Genomic DNA, 14,994 nt, shown 5'->3' with positions numbered 1-14,994 from the left:
TACATGTTTATTCACTTTAAGTGCTGTAGTTTGGTGCAAACTGGAATTTCCTTAAAAGCATCTGCTACTTTAAAATCTACAGAAATATTTATTCATTCATTGTTAGAAACTTTATTTTACAGCCCCTTTTATTTCATAACAAAGCCCTCGAGACGTTCCAAGTAATTTGCAGGTATTTAACAGATGTTTGTGCAATTCGGTGCAAATTATGAGAAAAAAACGGAAAAAAAAGAGTTAAGTTGGTTTAATTAAGAAGAAACTAATTATATTTAGATTCTTAATTGTTAATTTGTAAAAAATCTTAATAATTGACTGAAAATACTTTTAGTTTTTATTAGTATTGGTGTCTTTAGATTCTTTATTAAAAACTCTTTAATGAGCACATTTCTCACATATTATCAAATTACATTAAAAATGAGGAAACTGTTGAAAAAGCAGCATATAGAACTACAACGCAACCAAAATAATAATAATTTCCTATTTTATAATTTGTACCATAATGCACCGCTCTCTGTAAAAAGTCCTCAAAATGGATTAAAATTAACTGTTAATTACCTGCAAACTACTCTACGCTGTAAAATGAAGCTTCTCACATGTTGAACTGTGTGTTTGTTGGTTCTATTTCACTGTAAAACAGCAGCAGTTCTTTATTAGAAGAGTCTTGGAACTTGAGTTTTGAGAAGTCTGGATTCATTTTATGTCAAATCTTCATTGTTGTTCAGACTTTTTGAATCAGTAAAGTGACATTAAACCGTCCGCAGGGTCTCTGCATCAGTCCGAGAGGTCGAGCAGCTCAGGTGTGGAAATCAAACCCAAACTGTTAAAGTTTAAGAACTGTAGCTGAACACGTCTCAACGCGTCGCTCTGCTCCTTTCACTCGAATTAACAAATGTTTTAAATGTTGTTTTTTTTGAAGTTTTTAAAGGCAGTTTGTGACGTCGAGGATCTGAAGCGGATCTGACTCACCTGAGCATCTGAAGGTAAAAGTGTGAGTGACAGGTGTAGCACCATCACCTGAGGCTGGGGTCAGAGGTCAGAGGTTATAACGATTATCTGACAGCTTTAACACCTGCACCATTACCCTCTGCTGTCTGAGTGATGCATTGTGGGAATAATTTCCAGAGTAAACTGTGTGCAGACTGTAAACAGATTGAAGGGTGGATTAAGAACATGTTTATAATTTAAAGGTGATGCAGCTGCCTCACCTGTGCAGGTAAGGCTAATCTGTCTTTGGTAGAGCTCCGCCCCCCTGCAGCATCCTCTGAATAAAGTTTAATTTGAACACCTGTGATCTTTGAGGACAGACGGAGCAGGACGAGCAGCTGAAGGCACGGAGAGTTCAAAGGTTAAAGGTGATCAATCGGAGATGTTATTGATCTGTACATTCAGTATTTGTATCCAATAGCAGCTGTGCAGTCTGAAGGCTGATAAGGTCACTTCTACAATCTTCATATGGCTGAACAGCATCTTATTTACACTAGAAAAATAAAGCTTCTGTGTGTGCAGAAGGTCCCTTCAGGAAGGTTTATTGCTCCTGCAGAGAAACACCAGAAGAAGAAGAAGAAGAGTCAGACTCAGCAGCTTCTTCTGCAACTGAAATAAAGTTTGAAACATGTTGAAACAACTTAATGTTTAAAAACTAACACATGATGAAACGTTTGATCGTTCGCAGGTTTGTTAAACTGAAAACACTTAATAAATTAATAATAAACTACGATGAACGTAATAAACTGTGATGAAACGTGTAAAAACTGAATCAAAACAACATAAAAACTGTCTGAACCGGAGCCGACGGGTTCTGGTTCACCTGGCGTCAGGTCGGGTTCAGGACCGGAAGACGTGGACAGCTCGGACGACGTACTGGCGGCAGATCGGGCACTCGCTCATCCTTTTCCCACACTTGGTGCAGGTGATCATGTGACCGCACTCCAGCAGGACGCAGTCGATGGGAGAGTCCATACAGATCTTACACAGGTTCTCCTCCAGACCTGCAGCGCCGCCGCCGGCCTCTAGAGGGAGACACACACGTACGGAGCGCCGTGAGGGACAATGTTATCGTCATAAACATCACATATGTCAAAACTCACTACAATGACAGTTTATTGGTTCACGTTATGTCACGTGATCTATTATATAATAATTCTAACAGGTGACATGTTGAAACTCACCTGAAGGGTCCACAGCGTTGGCAGCTGAAACACAAACAACATATTTGTAATTTTACATCTTCTGAAGAAAAACATGTAAAACCACAGAGACTCAGCTGGATAATAAACACCAAACTCTTCATGCTGATTTTATTAAAAATAAACTTTCTTGTTCTGGACAAGAAATGAAAATCAGACTGAAAATTTAATCTTTAACACAATTTGCTGTGAACTCTCTGAGCTCAGGAAACATTTCTTTCATTTAGACTTGATATGAAATAACACGGCAGCAGCTTATGGTGTTATTGACACGCCATCGATGTATCGATGTGAATCTGTCACCGCTTTGGTCCAGACTCAAACATCTCAACAGCTGTTCGATGGTTTCCAGAGGTCGTCTCATATAGCGCCGCCAACAGGTGACTGAACACGTCAACGTCCAGCTTCCACTGATTAAACTGATCCATGTGTAGAGCTGAAATGTCCTAAAATGGCCACCGTACAGATGTTAACCCTTTGATGGAACAACATGCTGCCGTGTCTGACATCACTCACTCCTGCAGATCAAGACTTCAGACTCTTCAGACTCCCACTAACCATCTAGCGTCAGTGTGTCATCACCGTCAGCTGTAGAGTCTTGCGAGGGTAATTTTCACATCTATAAAATGTGAAGCATTGCATTGTGGGATTGTTAGCAGAAAGTACTGGACTCTAGTTTTTTCGACTCCACTGGGGGGTTTCTGAGGCTCTACATGGTGGATGTATTTACACACTCAGCATTCAGACCAAGCGGCAACAACCACGCCTTGAAATTGAAGCCAATGAGGAAGTCCTTAAAAGTGCAACTCCTGCTAACGGCCGCTAGCTGCTCCGACTGACTCCCGTTCACAAAGCCTCAACTTCTCTCTAGAATATCTGAGCAACGACTCATTCTGGCCTCAATCTCTACATTCAGACCCTCTAATTAGTGTGCTGGTGGTCATTTTGGAAATTATTGCTTCGTTAATAAGATTTGAAGACTTATATTAGCTTTGATGTCTTCCATGTGGGCGTGACTAACAGCTGTGATTGACAGTTGGCTCACCTGCTGCTCTCCAGGACTCACACTGAGTCCGACTATTGTCACAATATTTCACTAAGTTTCACGTTACTTGATTACGATGCACAATTTAGCTGAAGTAGCTAACGTTAGCCCGAGTCCGCAGCGCTCGGTGTTCCCAATAAGCTAGCGTTAGCTTCAGACTACTGTCTGTAGACTGCAGACTGCTGGTTTGTGAACTGGATCAATAATACAGAAATATTTCAAGCTGCGCTTCTTTAAGTGAAGCCGGCTCGAAAACACTGCACTGATGGAACATTTAATGGAATATCTGCAGCGTCATCTGTGGGAGGGTATGTTTATGTTTATGTTTATGTTTATGTTTATGTTTGGATAATGTTTATGTTTATGTTTGGGTGATGTTTATGTTTATGTTTATGTTTATGTTTATGTTTATGTTTATGTTTGGATAATGTTTATGTTTATGTTTGGGTGATGTTTATGTTTATGTTTATGTTTATGCTAATGTTTATGTTTATGTTTGGGTGATGTTTATGTTTATGTTTGGATGATGTTTATGTTTATGTTTGGATGATGTTTATGTTTATGTTTGGATGATGTTTATGTTTATGTTTGGGTGATGTTTATGTTTGGATGATGTTTATGTTTATGTTTGGGTGATGTTTATGTTTATGTTTGGGTGATGTTTATGTTTATGTTTGGATGATGTTTATGTTTATGTTTGGGTGATGTTTATGTTTGGATGATGTTTATGTTTATGTTTGGGTGATGTTTATGTTTATGTTTGGGTGATGTTTATGTTTATGTTTATGTTTATGTTTATGTTTATGTTTGGATAATGTTTATGTTTATGTTTGGGTGATGTTTATGTTTATGTTTATGTTTATGCTAATGTTTATGTTTATGTTTGGGTGATGTTTATGTTTATGTTTGGATGATGTTTATGTTTATGTTTGGATGATGTTTATGTTTATGTTTGGATGATGTTTATGTTTATGTTTGGGTGATGTTTATGTTTGGATGATGTTTATGTTTATGTTTGGGTGATGTTTATGTTTATGTTTGGGTGATGTTTATGTTTATGTTTGGATGATGTTTATGTTTATGTTTGGGTGATGTTTATGTTTGGATGATGTTTATGTTTATGTTTGGGTGATGTTTATGTTTATGTTTGGGTGATGTTTATGTTTATGTTTGGATGATGTTTATGTTTATGTTTGGGTGATGTTTATGTTTGGATAATGTTTATGTTTATGTTTGGGTGATGTTTATGTTTATGTTTGGGTGATGTTTATGTTTATGTTTGGATAATGTTTATGTTTATGTTTGGGTGATGTTTATGTTTGGATAATGTTTATGTTTATGTTTGGATGATGTTTATGTTTATGTTTGGGTGATGTTTATGTTTATGTTTGGATGATGTTTATGTTTATGTTTGGGTGATGTTTATGTTTATGTTTGGATGATGTTTATGTTTATGTTTGGGTGATGTTTATGTTTGGATGATGTTTATGTTTATGTTTGGATGATGTTTATGTTTATGTTTGGATGATGTTTATGTTTATGTTTGGGTGATGTTTATGTTTATGTTTGGATAATGTTTATGTTTATGTTTTGTGCTCAACCCGGGGAAGTTATGTTTATAGGACGGTACGACTCTCCACCACCAGGGTCTTATTGTCAGTATTCATCAGAACCGGTCCGGTACTCACCGAGCAGGTTCTGCTGGTCCTGGTACAGCCGGCTCACTCGCTCCATCAGCTCCCACTTCTCACAGCAGCCTTTGTAGTTGACGAAGTTCCTGGTCAGGATTTCCTTCAGCTGGCGGACGCTGAGCGCTTCGATGTCGTCCAGACAGCTCAGGTCCGACAAAGATGCCCTGGAGCCCGAGACCGGAGCCTCCTCGGGGTCCCAGGTCTGAAAGAGACCAAGAGAGACAGAGTCAGTCACAAGACCCCGACTCAAACACAAGACCAGCGATGGGTATTGAAAATTGGTACTAAATCGGTACCAGTTCCTATTGATAAGCCATCGATAAGCTGCGGTAATGCACCTTAATGCTGGTTGCCAGCTGCCATAACATGGAGAGAACAAAAAGAAGAAGAAGAGGAAAACGCTGCAGAGTTGAAGAGTCAATCAATCAATTTATATTTATATACTGAATGAACTGAAAGACTAGACCCCAACTGAAAGACTAGACCCCAACTGAAAGACTAGACCCCGACTGAAAGAGTAGACCCCAACTGAAAGAGTAGACCCTGACTCAAAGAGTAGACCCCGACTGAAAGACTAGACCCCGACTCAAAGAGTAGACCCCGACTGAAAGACTAGACCCCGACTCAAAGAGTAGACCCCGACTGAAAGACTAGACCCCGACTGAAAGAGTAGACCCCAACTGAAAGAGTAGACCCCAACTGAAAGAGTAGACCCTGACTCAAAGAGTAGACCCTGACTGAAAGAGTAGACCCCGACTGAAAGAGTAGACCCTGACTCAAATACAAGATCCCGACTCAAAGAGTAGATCCTGACTCAAAGACTAGACCCCGACTCAAAGAGTAGACCCCGACTGAAAGACTAGACCCCGACTCAAAGAGTAGACCCCGACTGAAAGACTAGACCCCGACTCAAAGAGTAGACCCCGACTGAAAGACTAGACCCCGACTTAAAGAGTAGACCCCAACTGAAAGACTAGACCCCGACTGAAAGACTAGACCCCGACTCAAAGAGTAGACCCCGACTGAAAGACTAGACCCCGACTCAAAGAGTAGACCCCGACTGAAAGACTAGACCCCGACTCAAAGAGTAGACCCCGACTGAAAGACTAGACCCCGACTCAAAGAGTAGACCCTGACTGAAAGACTAGACCCCGACTCAAAGAGTAGACCCTGACTGAAAGACTAGACCCCGACTGAAAGACTAGACCCCGACTGAAAGAGTAGACCCCAACTGAAAGACTAGACCCCGACTCAAAGAGTAGACCCCGACTGAAAGACTAGACCCCGACTCAAAGAGTAGACCCCGACTGAAAGACTAGACCCCGACTCAAAGAGTAGACCCTGACTGAAAGACTAGACCCCGACTCAAAGAGTAGACCCTGACTGAAAGACTAGACCCCGACTGAAAGACTAGACCCCGACTCAAAGAGTAGACCCCGACTGAAAGACTAGACCCCGACTCAAAGAGTAGACCCCGACTGAAAGACTAGACCCCGACTCAAAGAGTAGACCCCGACTGAAAGACTAGACCCCGACTCAAAGAGTAGACCCTGACTGAAAGACTAGACCCCGACTCAAAGAGTAGACCCTGACTGAAAGACTAGACCCCGACTCAAAGGCTAGACCCCGACTCAAATACAAGATCCCGACTCAAAGAGTAGATCCTGACTCAAAGACTAGACCCTAACTCAAACAAAGACCCCGACTTGCTGGTTTCCAGGACTGTTCCCTGACTGTAGAGACTTATTTAAAGTATTTATTCCAGGTTTTCAGGACCCTTGGTCTGGATTTACCTGGTCTTCATCCTGAGCGTCCAGCTCGGCGGGGGTGGTCTCTGTAGGTGGGGACGGGACTTCGGGCTGTACAGCAGAGGGGTCAGGGGTTTGGGTGGGTGAGAGGGGTTCAGGGGTCAAGGTGGATATGTGAGGGGTCAGGTCAGGGGGGTCAGAGGTCACAGAGGTGGGGTCGGATGTTGGAGTCTCGGGGGCAGAGCTGCTGGATGGTGAGGACTGCTGACTGAGAACCAGCTCCACCAGCTCCTCCTGAAGAACACAGATGGGGGTCAGAGGTCACAGAAATTCAAGGACTCTCAGGTGTGTTTGTTTTCAGAGTCAGATACTCACCTTCTCTCTGCACAGGTGGGTGGAGACCTCGTGCAGGTGCAGGTAGTCCCTGAGCTCCTTCACCTTCAGCTTCATAAGCTCTGCCCGCTCCAACAGGTTACCATAGAAACGCTGACAGGTGTGGCAGAGGCGTGGGCGGGGCTCCAGCTGGGCGGAGCAGCGGCTACAGTAGTTCTTCTTACAGTCCACACACACATGCTGACAGACAGACAGACAGACAGGTGGACAGTGAGACAGGTAAGCTGCTGGGAGTTCACCTGTTTTTACAGGAATGTCACCTGACCTGTCAGTCATACCAGCTACATTCCTACAGGTTTCTACTGTTTCTACAGTCGGCCCACAAAAATACCAACTATTCAAGACTTATTAAAATAAAAGCTGCTCTAACAACAGGTGACATGTCAAACTAACACATGTAGTGACAAAAACAGACAAGGTTCACGTGATTTAACCGAGTTTAAGATGTCATGTTACTGTCAGCCAATCAGAGAGCAGAATGAAAACAATAGTTATTTACCGTCAACTGTTTTCAGTCACATTGATCAGTTATCAGTCATTGTAAAGGAGATGTAATGATCCTGTCTGTCCAGCAGAGGGAGCTGTTTAACCTGAGACTCTATCTGATGCTGTTCACTTCCAGTTCTGATGTCTCCCTGAACTCTAAACATATTTAAATAGTTTTAAAACATTAGCACATGTTGAGTTCTAATGAAAGAAGACATTCAGATCTCTAAAACTCTCCTTGTTCTCCATGTGCTCATCACAACAACACGACCTGCGTTAAACAGTTCAGAGCTCCTCATTAAGGTCAGACCTTTAATGTAAAGCCAGGTGTTCATATCATGCGGCTTGATGTTTGTGCTGAAGCTCTATTAGGAGACAGGATCCATCTTCTCCTGCAGCAAAACATCTTCTAGATCACAGACACACCATCTCTCGCCTTCACTGCCGAGACTTTGACAAAGTGAGCTGCAGGTAGCGAAGCGGCTTCTGCATGAAGATCTGGACCTGAGCTGTTTCCTTTTTTTTTTAGTTTTGATACACTTTGTTGGAAATTAATTTGTTGGTTTGTTGTTTTGGCTGGATTGATGTGATGGTGACAGATGATTCCTGAATGATGTCGTTGTTCTATTGGATGCTTTGTGATGTTTGGAAATGTATAAAAAGTGGTTTGAATGTAAAGTTTGGGTGTCAGATACGTGTGACAGTAAAGTGTGACGGGTTTCTTTAATGAGCTGGACTGTTTTGATCATTTCTGTTGAACCTTCATTCATTTTGATAATCAATTAATTCTCTGATTGTTAAATGAATATTTTCTGGTTTCTTTAGTCTCTGTGACAGTTGACTGAAGATCTTTGTTGGGAAACACTGATCACATTTTATGGACAAAACAACTGATCAATTAATGGAGAAAATAATGGACAGATTAATTGATAATGATGAATTAATTGAAAATAATTAGTTGCAGCTGTAGTTGAACCAAATCAACATGTGATTGTGCTGTTTAACATTAGTTCATAATTAAAACTTCATTGGATCCACATGAGCTTCAATCACATTTGCACAAATTAACACTCATTAACAAAGTCAAAGCACAGAGCAGCTAATAATTACAACCATGTGACCATCAGTAACAGACGACCGTCCATAAATACATGAAAACATCCGATCAGAAGACGCATCAGAGCTCCGAGGTGCCACAGTGGGACTCTGGTGGTCCTGGTGGTCCAGTTCTGACATTGCAGACTGTCAGGAGATGTTTTCATGACCTCTGTTAGACCTTCCTGGTCATCAAAGAATCACCAACAATCACCCACAATTACCCACAATTCACAGCGCTCTATTATCAGAAATGATGCCGGGAAAAATCCAGACAGATGAAAACATCTGGCAGTTCACTCTGACTCGGATGACGTCATTTCCAGTCTGAGGACCAGGACTGAGAAGGGGGGCGGCAGGAGTCTGGTTTCTGTAAACAGGAAACTTCACTGTGAACCAAGTTCTCCTCCCTCAGACCTGAATCAGATCTACAGAACCGCATGAAGACCTTTAATCATTTTGTTCACTTTGTCTTTAAATACATTCAGTGAAACTAGTTTTCATGTTTATAATCTGCTGTTTCATTAGTTCATCGTGTTTGTTCAGACGTCAGAGTGAACTCTGATCAGAGTCTCTCTCAACCAGACCAGTAAAGACAGATGGCGTCCACCTAGAGTCCTGGAGACCTGCTCTATGTGGAAACAGCCCTGAGACGACTTCTGTTATGATTTGACTCTATGTAAATAAAACTGAACTGAATTGAATCATAAATACTTCCTGTTAACAGCCGTCAGATCAAATCAATATTCTCTGGTCTGAAAGGGTCAATGACAGCAGCCTGCTGCCTACAATACCCACAATGCACCTTTATGCTCGTAGTGGCTAATGCAGCATGGAGCTGCGAGCCTCCAGACTGTTTGAAACGTAGTCTGGAACCAGTCTGCAGTGAACCTGCAGACTGGTTCCCACCAGTCAGCAGGTCTTTCTGTAGACCTCCAGAGTCCGTTCAGGCTGCAGACCTGACATGATGACGGTGAATACGTCACGAATCATAAGACTGAAGAGTGCGAGCGCTCAGTCCAGCCTCAACCCCTGCTGTGACATCATCAGTGACATCATCAGAAGGCTTTATACCTCCTTTTACACCTGGAAACACCTGGAAAACACCTGGAAACACCTGGAAAACACCTGTAAACACCTGGAAACACCTGGAAAACACCTGGAAAACACCTGGAAACACCTGGAAAACACCTGGAAAACACCTGGAAAACACCTGGAAACACCTGGAAAACACCTGGAAAACACCTGGAAAACACCTGGAAAACACCTGGAAACACCTGGAAAACACCTGGAAAACACCGTTTTGGAAAACTCTGTTTTAGTCTGGACGGAGGCTGAAACGGAGAGAAGAAGAAGCAGCTGAGTGTGGACGTGGTCGGACTCATGACGCTGACCTCTGACGGCTCTTACCTTCTTGGCGGGAGTGTCGAGGCGCCCCCCGCAGGCCTTACAGGTGTGTTCAGGCGGAGGTGACGGCTGGCTGCTGAACGCCGAGTTAGCGTAAGACTGATGACGTCGCTCGCCGCCGCCAGACTGCTCAACATCAGCCGAGTCCACACACAACCAGTTACAGCAGGACGCCCACATACCTGCCAGGTACACACACAGTACACACATTAATACACACAGTACACACATTAATACACACAGTACACACATTAATACACACAGTACACACACACAGGTACACACATTAATACACACAGTACACACATTAATACACACAGTACACACACAGTACACACATTAATACACACAGTACACACACACAGTACACACATTAATACACACAGTACACACACAGTACACACATTAATACACACAGTACACACACAGTACACACATTAATACACACAGTACACACACAGGTACACACAGTACACACATTAATACACACAGTACACACATTAATACACACAGTACACACACACAGGTACACACATTAATACACACAGTACACACATTAATACACACAGTACACACACAGTACACACATTAATACACACACACAGTACACACACACAGTACACACATTAATACACACAGTACACACACAGTACACACATTAATACACACAGTACACACATTAATACACACAGTACACACACAGGTACACACATTAATACACACAGGTACACACATTAATACACACAGTACACACATTAATACACACAGTACACACACAGGTACACACATTAATACACACAGTACACACACACAGGTACACACATTAATACACACAGTACACACATTAATACACACAGTACACACACAGGTACACACATTAATACACACAGTACACACACACAGGTACACACATTAATACACACAGTACACACACACAGGTACACACATTAATACACACAGTACACACACACACAGGTACACACATTAATACACACAGTACACACACACAGGTACACACATTAATACACACAGTACACACATTAATACACACAGTACACACACAGGTACACACATTAATACACACATTAATACACACAGGTACACACACATTAATACACACAGGTACACACATTAATACACACAGGTACACACATTAATACACACATTAATACACACAGGTACACATTAATACACACAGGTACACATTAATACACACAGGTACACATTAATACACACAGGTACACATTAATACACACAGGTACACATTAATACACACAGGTACACACATTAATACACACAGGTACACACATTAATACACACAGGTACACACGTTAATACACACAGTACACACATTAATACACACAGGTACACACACATTAATACACACAGGTACACACGTTAATACACACAGTACACACATTAATACACACAGGTACACACACATTAATACACACAGGTACACACGTTAATACACACAGTACACACACACAGGTACACATTAATACACACAGGTACACACATTAATACACACAGTACACACACACAGGTACACATTAATACACACAGGTACACACACATTAATACACACAGGTACACACGTTAATACATACAGTACACACACACAGGTACACATTAATACACACAGGTACACATTAATACACACAGGTACACATTAATACACACAGGTACACATTAATACACACAGGTACACATTAATACACACAGGTACACATTAATACACACAGGTACACACATTAATACACACAGGTACACATTAATACACACAGGTACACATTAATACACACAGGTACACACATTAATACACACAGGTACACACATTAATACACACAGTACACACATTAATACACACAGGTACACACATTAATACACACAGGTACACACGTTAATACACACAGTACACACATTAATACACACAGGTACACACATTAATACACACAGTACACACACAGGTACACATTAATACACACAGTACACACACAGGTACACATTAATACACACAGTACACACACACAGGTACACACATTAATACACACAGTACACACACAGGTACACACGTTAATACACACAGTACACACACAGGTACACATTAATACACACAGGTACACGTTAATACACACAGGTACACATTAATACACACAGGTACACACGTTAATACACACAGTACACACACAGGTACACACGTTAATACACACAGTACACACACAGGTACACATTAATACACACAGTACACACACAGGTACACATTAATACACACAGGTACACATTAATACACACAGGTACACGTTAATACACACAGGTACACACGTTAATACACACAGTACACACACAGGTACACATTAATACACACAGTACACACACAGGTACACATTAATACACACAGGTACACATTAATACACACAGGTACACGTTAATACACACAGGTACACACGTTAATACACACAGTACACACACAGGTACACATTAATACACACAGGTACACATTAATACACACAGGTACACGTTAATACACACAGGTACACACGTTAATACACACAGTACACACACAGGTACACATTAATACACACAGGTACACATTAATACACACAGGTACACACGTTAATACACACAGTACACACACAGGTACACATTAATACACACAGGTACACATTAATACACACAGTACACACACAGGTACACATTAATACACACAGGTACACACGTTAATACACACAGTACACACACAGGTACACATTAATACACACAGGTACACACGTTAATACACACAGTACACACACAGGTACACATTAATACACACAGTACACACACAGGTACACATTAATACACACAGTACACACACAGGTACACATTAATACACACAGTACACACACAGGTACACATTAATACACACAGGTACACACGTTAATACACACAGTACACACACAGGTACACATTAATACACACAGGTACACGTTAATACACACAGGTACACATTAATACACACAGGTACACACGTTAATACACACAGTACACACACAGGTACACGTTAATACACACAGTACACACACAGGTACACATTAATACACACAGGTACACACGTTAATACACACAGTACACACACAGGTACACATTAATACACACAGTACACACACACAGGTACACATTAATACACACAGGTACACATTAATACACACAGGTACACATTAATACACACAGGTACACATTAATACACACAGGTATACATTAAATTAAAAATGAATCAGAGATGTGAAAGTGTTACTGAAGTTTTAAATGCAGAACTGATACTTTGATAAAGTATTATTACAGTATTATTACAGTATTACTACAGTATTACACACATTATTATTATTATTATTATTATTATTATTATTATTATTATTATTATTATTATTCGCTTTACGTGGAGCTAAAATGATGTTAAATGTTCAGAGTTGAAATCATAAATGATCTTTTAAATGTTTCCTTTCGTTAAATTTAACATGTTAAATTTGGTTTAAACATGTTAACGGAGGTAACTTGATAAACTTTATCTGATGATAATTAAACCACATTAAACATATAAAAATGTTACAAACGTTTGAATGCAGTATTTTACTTTAATAAAGTTGTAGCAGAACATTCACAATAATAAAGAGGTGACTGTCATTAGTGCGCAGGTGACTGCAGGCCGAACTACACGCTGAAAACTGACGTGTTTGTGTTGCTGCCTCGTCGTCAGTCATTTAAAATGTAAATTAACTCAAACAGACTTTTCATTATTAACTCAGTTGTTCTCATAAATTCGGCGTCATGTTTCACGAAGCAGAGCTCAGACTGAACGGAATCACACGTTATACAAACTGCGTGGACGTGTCTCGGAATGTGAACCAGTAACGTTACACTTCTTACTTTAGTTTATTTAACTTAGTTCACTGAAGAGCTTTTGCACCTCAGTATCAGCCGAGATGAAAAGTCTTCTCTTCGGACTCAGACAGAGTCATCTGTTATGGTTTAGGAGGAGTGTGTGTATAACAGAAAACACGGATCTGTTAAACTCAACAATATGTTAACGGAGTCTGGAAAGGACCCGAGCTGCTAGCAGGCTACCGGCTAGGCTAACATCAGGCTAGTTAGTGAAGTTTACAGAAACTAAAGAGTCAAACAAACAGAGACGTTAACAGCCGCAGCAGTCAGAACAGATTCCCGCCACTCAGTCAGCAGTTTAACTAGAGACAACCAGCACATTAACCGACACACTTACCTGCTAATGACCGGGCTGCTACAGCTAGCACTCCGCTAGCACTCCGCTAGCACTCCGCTAGCACTCCGCTAGCACTCCGCTAACTGACCGACGAGTCACTGCTAGTTAACAAACACTAACGAAGCTCGCGGCTGAAAGCTCCGGGTGTTAGTTTATCAGCATGATGAGTCAGCAAATCGACCAGCAGATCGATCAGCAGCTGGAAGAGAAGAAGAAACTCCACAGAGAGAAACTGAAGACTGAAAACAAGTGAACCAGGAAGAGTTCAATGATACACACACACACACACACACACACACACACACACACACACACACACACACACACACACACATACCTACACGCACGCACACACACACACACACACATACACACACGTATCCACACATATACACACACACACACACACACATACACACATATACACACGTATCCACACATATACACACATACACACACACACACACACATATACACACGTATCCACACATATACACACACACACACACACACATACACACATATACACACGTATCCACACATATACACACATACACACACACACACACACACACACACACACATATACACACGTATCCACACATATACACACACACACACACACACATACACACATATACACACGTATCCACACATATACACACATACACACACACACACACAC

At 41.2% G+C, this 14,994-nt stretch overlaps 1 protein-coding gene across 1 annotated transcript in view; it reads right to left on the bottom strand.

Moving 5' to 3' along the window:
• The window catches only part of rffl (ring finger and FYVE-like domain containing E3 ubiquitin protein ligase), a 15,529-nt gene extending 901 nt beyond the window's left edge, over positions 1 to 14,628 (bottom strand). The window contains exons 1-8 of the mRNA XM_044354729.1: positions 14,310 to 14,628; positions 10,055 to 10,233; positions 7,046 to 7,243; positions 6,716 to 6,964; positions 4,920 to 5,124; positions 2,169 to 2,192; positions 1,808 to 2,009; positions 1 to 1,534 (exon numbers count right to left, since the gene is read on the bottom strand). The exon at positions 1 to 1,534 is cut by the window's left edge and continues 901 nt beyond it. Of these exons, the coding sequence (XP_044210664.1) occupies positions 1,825 to 2,009; positions 2,169 to 2,192; positions 4,920 to 5,124; positions 6,716 to 6,964; positions 7,046 to 7,243; positions 10,055 to 10,231 (1,038 nt within the window). The 5' untranslated portion in view covers positions 10,232 to 10,233; positions 14,310 to 14,628 and the 3' untranslated portion in view covers positions 1 to 1,534; positions 1,808 to 1,824. The remainder of the gene's footprint in view (positions 1,535 to 1,807; positions 2,010 to 2,168; positions 2,193 to 4,919; positions 5,125 to 6,715; positions 6,965 to 7,045; positions 7,244 to 10,054; positions 10,234 to 14,309) is intronic.
• Positions 14,629 to 14,994: the final 366 nt, after the last annotated feature.

Source organism: Thunnus albacares, chromosome 6, assembly GCF_914725855.1.
Source record: "Thunnus albacares chromosome 6, fThuAlb1.1, whole genome shotgun sequence".
NCBI lineage: Eukaryota > Metazoa > Chordata > Actinopteri > Scombriformes > Scombridae > Thunnus > Thunnus albacares.
The sequence above is the reverse complement of the archived record's forward strand: the minus strand, read 5'-3'. Positions and strand labels throughout refer to the sequence as shown.